This window comes from Oncorhynchus mykiss, chromosome 18 (assembly GCF_057628025.1).
Source record: "Oncorhynchus mykiss isolate SJ-2025 chromosome 18, ASM5762802v1, whole genome shotgun sequence".
NCBI classification, from domain to species: domain Eukaryota; kingdom Metazoa; phylum Chordata; class Actinopteri; order Salmoniformes; family Salmonidae; genus Oncorhynchus; species Oncorhynchus mykiss.
This window is the reverse complement of record NC_143039.1, coordinates 78274607-78283663: the sequence shown is the minus strand read 5'-3', so window position 1 is coordinate 78283663 and position 9057 is coordinate 78274607. Positions and strand designations below refer to the sequence as shown.

Here is a 9057-nt window from a genome sequence, read left to right as displayed (position 1 = left end):
GCCACAGCTGGACAGCTACATAGAGGACAGGTGTGTGTGTGTGTGTGTGTGTGTGTGTGTGTGTGTGTGTGTGTGTGTGTGTGTGTGTGTGTGTGTGTGTGTGTGTGTGTGTGTGTGTGTGTGTGTGTGTGTGGCCATTAGTCCCCAGGGAGGGAGGGTAGTCCAGAGAGCCCAGTACATTCCACTGGCCCTAGCGAAGCTCTGAGGTCACAGTAATCAGATAAGGAACATGCTTAAGAACACATAGGCTATGCCCCAAATGGTAGCCGATAAGGCCCTAGTCAAAAGTAGTGCACTATGTAGGGAATAGGGTTCCATTTGGGAAGTAGATATATTTACCCCTGCTCTTTCTCACAAGACCCCACTGCACTGTTGGGGCCCGTAGGTTGTTTTCCCTGTGGAGGTCAAGCCAAGTGTTTCCATTGTGACATCACATTCAGCCAGCGCATAGGCTTATCCCATTGGACGAGAACGTTTCCTAAAAATCTAAATGGCTGAATTATAATACATCCTGTTCCTGTTCCGATTGTCCTCCTTTCCCGTTCTCAGTGTTCCATTCTCAATGGTCTTTGTTTAAACCTGGTTCCTGAGAACTTGAGTACATTTCCATTCTAATCAGCAACATCAGCAACATCTCCACTACATTGTCCTTCAAGGCATGTGTTATACAGTACAATCATTAGTTCTTATTCTTGTTCATGTTCTTGGAAACGGACTTCAAACTTTTTACGTCTTTAGTGGCACATGGCTCATTCCTAGTCACAGAACCAAACGTCTCTGTTTTCCTCACACCTAATGCTTAGTGTGTTTGTTGCTGTGTCCCTTCTGGGCACCCTTACTGTGTGTGTGTTGTGTTGCTCTCCCTGAAGAGTGTGTTGTCCTCATAGTCCCCATATAGTTCAGATAACTGGGGAGCAGGTCACCATCAGGGTCCATCCCTGCTCCCAACACCAGGTCCAGATATCTCTCTCTGGGCTTGGTGTAGCTGGCCTCCCCCAGGTCCAGATATCTCTCTCTGGGCTTGGTGTAGCTGGCCTCCCCCAGGTCCAGATCTCTCTCTGGGCTTGGTGTAGCTGGCCTCCCCCCAGGTCCAGATATCTCTCTCTGGGCTTGGTGTAGCTGGCCTCCCCCCAGGTCCAGATATCTCTCTCTGGGCTTGGTGTAGCTGGCCTCCCCCCAGGTCCAGATATCTCTCTCTGGGCTTGGTGTAGCTGGCCTCCAACTGGTCCAGATATCTCTCTCTGGGCTTGGTGTAGCTGGCCTCCAACTGGTCCAGATCTCTTACTCTGGGCTTGGTGTAGCTGGCCTCCCCCCAGGTCCAGATATCTCTCTCTGGGCTTGGTGGAGCTGGCCTCCCCCCAGGTCCAGATAACTATCTCTCTCTGGGCTTGGTGTAGCTGGCCTCCCCCCAGGTCCAGATATCTCTCTCTGGGCTTGGTGTAGCTGGCCTCCCCCAGGTCCAGATCTCTCTCTGGGCTTGGTGTAGCTGGCCTCCCCCAGGTCCAGATCTCTCTCTGGGCTTGGTGTAGCTGGCCTCCCCAGGTCCAGATAACTCTCTCTGGGCTTGGTGTAGCTGGCCTCCCTCATGGGTAAATGCAGATGGCCCTTCTCCTGGTAAGGCGAAGCTTGCTGCATCTCCATCTCCAGGCTTGGAGCACCAGGCCGGAGTCAGACCACAGCTATGCCAGGAAAGGTATACTGCTCCTGGGCATAGCGCTTCTCCAGGTGATGGGTGATGGCCAGCTGGAGGAGGTGGAGGAGCTCTACCAGGTTGAGAAGGAGAGAGACTCCAGCGATGGTCTGGGTGTAGATGGTGAAGATGGTCTTCTCAGTGGGTCTGGAGATGAAGCAGTCCACCGTGTGAGGACAGGGGTCGCGGACACACTCGAACCGGGCCGGGATCACGAAGCCATAGAGGTACCATAGTCCGACAATGAAGCCGACCTCCAGGAGGACCTTGACGAGGATGCTGGCGGCGTAGGCACAGAGGAGACGGCCCTTCAGCTTAGGAGCCTCTGGGAGAGCTTTCACCACCTTTCTCCCTCCATTCTCCTCCACTAGTTCTTCTATCTCATCCCGCATTCTCACCTCCCTCTTCTTCTCTCCATTCTTCTTTACTCCTCCCCTCTCTCGTCCCTCACAGCCACCCTCCTCCGACCTCTTCTTCTCCTCATCTTCCTCCTCGTTCTTCTCCTTCGCAGCCCTCATGGCCACATACCCAAAATAGAAAATAGTCGGCGTGGAAACAAAAATCACCTGGAGCACAAAATAGCGGTAATGTGATATGGGGAAAGCTTTGTCGTAACACACGGCGGTACATCCAGGTTGCTTGGTATTACAGACGAAGCTGTTCTGTTCGTCGTCCCAGGCTGACTCTGCGGCGGTGCCCAGGACCAGCATGCGGAACAGGAAGAGGACAGTGAGCCAGACACGGCCCACCCCGGTGCTATACTCCTGCCCCTCCTCCAACAGCTGCTCCAGGAAGGACCAGTCAGCTCTGGACATCCTCTGTCACCTGCAGGGGGAGACAGGTGAACTCATGTTAACACGACGTACCATACAGGACGTACCATACAGGACGTACCATACAGGGGGAGACAGGTGAACTCATGTTAACGGGTAAGCACGTAAACACATTGAAATACACATATACAGGTATGAGATGTAAGTGTCCATGCACAGACGTTCGCTTTTCTAGCTCTCTCTCTCACTCACACACACACACACACACACACACACACACACACACACACACACACACACACACATGCTGGGAAATTGTGTGTTAATAAAACATAGTGTTTCTACATTATTATGTTAATACAGTATTATGGTAATACATTATTATGTTAATACATTATTATGTTTCTACATTAATATGTTAATACATTTATGTTAATACATTATTATGTTAATACATTATTATAACCACTTTCTATTTTAAAACACTTTAACGTTTTTTCTTACTCTGTTTGTGTCTGAACTGACATCTCGCTGTGATTTGTAAGAACATGTTATTTTGTAAGGACTTGTTATTTTGTAAGGACATGTTATTTTGTAAGGACATGTTATTTTGTAAGGACATGTTATTTTGTAAGAAAGGACATGTTATTTTGTAAGAAAGGACATGTTATTTTGTAAGAAAGGACATGTTATTTTGTAAGAAAGGACATGTTATTTTGTAAGAAAGGACATGTTATTTTGTAAGAAAGGACATGTTATTTTGTAAGGACATGTTATTTTGTAAGGACGTGTTATTTTGTAAGGACGTGTTATTTTGTAAGGAAGGACATGTTATTTTGTAAGAAAGGACATGTTATTTTGTAAGAAAGGACATGTTATTTTGTAAGAAAGGACATGTTATTTTGTAAGAAAGGACATGTTATTTTGTAAGAAAGGACATGTTATTTTGTAAGAAAGGACATGTTATTTTGTAAGAAAGGACATGTTATTTTGTAAGAAAGGACATGTTATTTTGTAAGAAAGGACATGTTATTTTGTAAGGACATGTTATTTTGTAAGGACATGTTATTTTGTAAGGACATGTTATTTTGTAAGGACATGTTATTTTGTAAGGACATGTTATTTTGTAAGGACATGTTATTTTCTAAGGACATGTTATTTTGTAAGAACATGTTATTTTCTAAGGACTTGTTATTTTGTAAGGACATGTTATTTTCTAAGGACATGTTATTTTGTAAGGACATGTTATTTTGTAAGAACATGTCTTGAGTGATTTAACTTGTAACTCTGTAGGTTTGTAGAACAGTATAAGTTTTTTTACTAGAGATCATGTGATCACAACATAACACCCCTTAACCTTCTCTCTCCATGAGTTCACCACCCAACCATTTTCCACCTTCATGTTTTGGTCTTAAGGTCTGATATCATACAATGAGCCTCCATGAATAGTATTCAAACATACGTTATTTTAGGCTTTCTGTTTGTATCATATTACACAACACAGGCAGGGTAGCCTAGTGGTTAGAGCGTTGGACTGGTAACCGAAAGGTTGCAAGTTCGAATCCCCGAGCTGACAAGGTACAAATCTGTCGTTCTGCCCCTGAACAGCCAGTTAACCCACTGTTTCTAGGCCGTCATTGAAAATAAGAATTTGTTCTTAACTGACTTGCCAGGTTAAATAAAGGTAAAATATAAACAGCTGTGGTTTGACATATCACTTTTATTAGTGTTTTATTATACTGATTTGAATACAGCAGCGTTGCAGTTCTTGTCCCAAACCGGTGTGCCTGGCACCTACTACCATACCCCGTTCAAAGACACTTAAATATTTTGTCTTGCCTATTCACCCTCTGAATGGCACACATACACAATCCATGTCTCAAATTGTCTCAAGGCAACAAAAAAATCCTAATTTAACCCGTCTCCTCTTCTTCATCTACACTGATTGAAGTGGATTTAACAGGTGACATCAATAAGGGATCATATCTTTCACCTGGTCAGTCTATGACATGGAAAGAGCAGGTGTTCTTAATGTTTTGTATATTCAGTGTAAATAGCAGGTGTTCTTAATGTAAATTGTGAACTCAGTGTACATTTCTATTCCGGACTCTGACATTGCTCGTTCTAATATTCCTATATTTTTTGTAATTCCTGTCTATTTAGATCTGTGCATTTGGTCTTTAAATGATGTAGCTGACACACTAAATTGTGAAACACACTAAATTGTGAAACAGGTCCATTCTAGCAGCAGGCTACAGGGAGGAAGGAACAGCTGGATAGGGGAAACAGGTCCATTCTAGCAGCAGGCTACAGGGAGGAAGGAACAGCCGGATAGGGGAAACAGGTCCATTCTAGCAGCAGGCTACAGGGAGGAAGGAACAGCTGGATAGGGGAAACAGGTCCATTCTAGCAGCAGGCTACAGGGAGGAAGGAACAGCTGGACAGGGGAAACAGGTCCATTCTAGCAGCAGGCTACAGGGAACAGCCGGATAGGGGAAACAGGTCCATTCTAGCAGCAGGCTACAGGGAGGAAGGAACAGCTGGACAGGGGAAACAGGTCCATTCTAGCAGCAGGCTACAGGGAGGAAGGAACAGCTGGATAGGGGAAACAGGTCCATTCTAGCAGCAGGCTACAGGGAACAGCTGGACAGGGTAAACAGGTCCATTCTAGCAGCAGGCTACAGGGAGGAAGGAACAGCTGGACAGGGGAAACAGGTCCATTCTAGCAGCAGGCTACAGGGAACAGCTGGATAGGGGAAACAGGTCCATTCTAGCAGCAGGCTACAGGGAACAGCTGGATAGCCGAAGGCTAAAATATCTAACTTCTCCTTTAATAATAATGAGTTGAAACAATTAGATTTGTTTTTAACAGTATAAGCACACAGTCCTGTGGGCCACGGTAAGTGTATCACCGCACCTGCCCAGCGGTCTGGACTTCATATGGTACAGAAGGTTATGTCCATGTCTTGTAACCAGGGTCATTGCTTCTGTTCTAGCTGTTCCCTGCAGTCATACCCCACTGGGCCCCAAAAAATGGTTGAATCGACGTTGTTTCCCCCCACACACAAAAAAACTGTTTAAAAAAAATCTGTGATGACTTTGAATCAACAACGGAAAACTAATTGGATTTGCAAAAAGTCAACATCATAACAGCATTTCGTTTTCCACCCTACTGTAACCTAAATCCAATGACATGGTGAATAGTTTTGTTGATTTCACAGTGAATTCACGTTAGTTGACAACTGGGGTGGCAGGTAGTCTAGTGGTTAGAGGCAGGTAGTCTAGTGGTTAGAGGCAGGTAGTCTAGTGGTTAGAGGCAGGTAGTCTAGTGGTTAGAGGCAGGTAGTCTAGTGGTTAGAGGCAGGTAGTCTAGTGGTTAGAGCAGGTAGTCTAGTGGTTAGGGGCAGGTAGCCTAGTGGTTAAAGGCAGATCGCCTAGTGGTTAGAGGCAGGTAGTCTAGTGGTTAGAACAGGTAACCTAGTGGTTAGAGGCACGGTAGTCTAGTGGTTAGAGGCAGGTCGCCTAGTGGTTAGAGGCAGGTAGTCTAGTGGTTAGAGGCAGGTAGTCTAGTGGTTAGAGGCAGGTAGTCTAGTGGTTAGAGGCAGGTAGTCTAGTGGTTAGAGGCAGGTAGTCTAGTGGTTAGAGCAGGTAGTCTAGTGGTTAGAGGCACGGTAGTCTAGTGGTTAGAGGCAGGTCGCCTAGTGGTTAGAGGCAGGTAGTCTAGTGGTTAGAGGCAGGTAACCTAGTGGTTAGAGGCAGGTAGTCTAGTGGTTAGAGGCAGGTAGTCTAGTGGTTAGAGGCAGGTCGCCTAGTGGTTAGAGGCAGGTAGTCTAGTGGTTAGAACAGGTAACCTAGTGGTTAGAGGCAGGTAGTCTAGTGGTTAGAGGCAGGTAGCCTAGTGGTTAGAGGCAGGTAGCCTAGTTGTGAGCCTAGTGGTTAGAGGCAGGTAGTCTAGTGGTTAGAGGCAGGTAGCCTAGTGGTTAGAGGCAGGTAGCCTAGTGGTTAGAGGCAGGTAGCCTAGTGGTTAGAGGCAGGTAGCCTAGTGGTTAGAGGCAGGTAGCCTAGTGGTTAGAGGCAGGTAGTCTAGTGGTTAGAGGCAGGTAGCCTAGTGGTTAGAGGCAGGTAGCCTAGTTGTGAGCCTAGTGGTTAGAGGCAGGTAGCCTAGTGGTTAGAGCAGATAGCCTAGTGGTTAGAGTCAGGTAGTCTAGTGGTTAGAGGCAGGTATCCTAGTGGTTAGAGGCAGGTAGCCTAGTGGTTAGAGGCAGGTAGTCTAGTGGATAGAGGCAGGTAGTCTAGTGGATAGAGGCAGGTAGTCTAGTGGTTAGAGGCAGGTAGTCTAGTGGATAGAGGCAGGTAGTCTAGTGGATAGAGGCAGGTAGTCTAGTGGTTAGAGGCACGGTAGCCTAGTGGTTAGAGGCAGGTAGCCTAGAGGTTAGAGGCAGTTAGCCTAGTGGTTAGAGGCAGGTAGTCTAGTGGTTAGAGCAGGTAGTCTAGTGGTTAGGGGCAGGTAGCCTAGTGGTTAAAGGCAGATCGCCTAGTGGTTAGAGGCAGGTAGCCTAGTGGTTAGAGGCAGGTAGTCTAGTGGTTAGGGGCAGGTAGCCTAGTGGTTAGAGTCAGGTAGCCTAGTGGTTAGAGGCAGGTAGCCTAGTGGTTAGAGGCAGGTAGTCTAGTGGTTAGAGGCAGGTAGTCTAGTGGTTAGAGGCAGGTAGCCTAGTGGTTAGAGGCAGGTAGCCTAGTGGTTAGAGGCAGGTAGCCTAGTGGTTAGAGGCAGGTAGCCTAGTGGTTAGAGGCAGGTAGTCTAGTGGTTAGGGGCAGGTAGCCTAGTGGTTAAAGGCAGATCGCCTAGTGGTTAGAGGCAGGTAGCCTAGTGGTTAGAGCAGGTAGCCTAGTGGTTAGAGGCAGGTATTCTAGTGGTTAGAGGCAGGTAGTCTAGTGGTTAGAGGCAGGTAGTCTAGTGGTTAGAGTCAGGTAGTCTAGTGGTTAGAGTCAGGTAGCCTAGTGGTTAGAGGCAGGTAGCCTAGTGGTTAGAGGCAGGTAGTCTAGTGGTTAGGGGCAGGTAGCCTAGTGGTTAAAGGCAGATCGCCTAGTGGTTAGAGGCAGGTAGCCTAGTGGTTAGAGCGTTGGACTCGTAACTGAAAGGTTGCAAGTTCAAATCCCCGAGGTACACATCTTTCGTTCTGCCCCTGAACAAGGCAGTTAACCCACTGTTCCTAGCTCGTCAAAATAAGAGTTTGTTCTTAACTGGCTTGCCAAGTTAAATAAACTCAGCCAAATGTAAATCAACACGGGTATCATGTGCCCACAATGTCATAAGAATACATTTAAAAAAAAAGAGCCGTTATGGAATGAAAGCGCTGCATCTCTTACCTATCAGTTGTGAAGTTCGGCTATTTTCTTTTGTTGACTTGACAGTACTCCGTAGACGTGTTCTTTAACCAGCACTCCAGTCGGAATGAGCGGGGAGAATTTTCCAATGCATTTTATTGGCCTGCCCACAGGAACTTGGTCCAGGAAAGGAATGGATGAATTGTAAAAATATGTATCTGTTCACTCCTCCGAGATGGACTGTCGATCTAGGAGGCTTTATTTGTTGAACTACTCATCTTGAATAAGTGATAGACCTTCAAGTTGATATCTGCAGCACTTATCTTATCAAAGTTGAGTAATAGGTATAGAAAGTGGGGTAATCTATGCTACTCAATTGACCAGTTGTCCCGAAACCATAAAGGTATGGGGGGAAAAAAGCTTTCAAAACGGTCTGTTCGACAATAGATTGGACACGTTGTATTTTCATCGAAGTTTGTTGATTTATTCAATTCCTAAGAAGTTAGAGTTAACAACTCGTTTCGTGAAATGTCCCGTAAATCCACACAATGGCGCCAGTCACCGCTTTTCTAGGAAGATGACGCACCAGCGGAATGAGCTGTTTGCTCCGTTAGTGTTGTTCAATGAGCGGTTAAACCATCGATGCTGACAAGGGAAACCACTGAATTAGTGCAGAAAATAGATCGATACCTTCAGACGATGTTTATTATTTTCTTTGGATAAGATATCAGAAGATCAACCCGGCGGAAATGGAATTAGCATAATAAAATAAACCCCATAAAAATCAGCCAGTTTAAACTAGAGATATGTTTTTTGTTTTTTACATTGGATGCTTCTCAATCCACCGCATCCGCCTATGAAACACTTCCGCATCCGCGGAGAAAGTTGACAGAGCTAGAGCGGTGTTTGTCAGACCATGAGACATCCCAAAAATCGGTATTCTCACAAAATCGTCTTGTAGCGTCTTGGTTACCCACTAATATGGCCCATCTGTGTAAAGGTGAGACTCACAAACTGGTACATATCGGTTGTTTTGCTCTAGGATGCCCACAGGCCTCACTCGTCCGAAGGCCCTGATACCGGGACAAAAATACATGGAAGTACTGCATATATGGAGAATGTCTAGTGACGGAAATAAGGGGTAAAGTACACTACATTACCAAAAGTACACTACATTACAAAAAGTACACTACATTACCAAAAGTACACTACATTACCAAAAGTACACTGCATTACCAACAGTACACTACATTACCAAAAGTACACTAC

At 45.9% G+C, this 9057-nt stretch overlaps 1 protein-coding gene across 1 annotated transcript; it reads right to left on the bottom strand.

Annotated features, from left to right (window-relative positions):
• Window positions 1–324: 324 nt before the first annotated feature.
• On the bottom strand, window positions 325–8646 carry LOC110496761 (gap junction alpha-4 protein). The gene is made up of 2 exons (XM_021572795.3): window positions 7831–8646; window positions 325–2515 (listed from the first exon to the last, which is right to left on the bottom strand). Exon 2 carries the CDS (start codon window positions 2503–2505, stop codon window positions 1669–1671), a length of 837 nt encoding a protein of 278 aa, XP_021428470.2. The 5' UTR covers window positions 2506–2515; window positions 7831–8646; the 3' UTR covers window positions 325–1668.
• Between the last annotated feature and the right edge of the window lie 411 nt (window positions 8647–9057).

What these genes read in the sequence shown, in the direction of transcription:
- LOC110496761 (XM_021572795.3), bottom strand. Translation starts at nt 2,505, where the DNA reads ATGTCCAGAGCTGACTGGTCCTTCCTGGAGCAGCTGTTGGAGGAGGGG.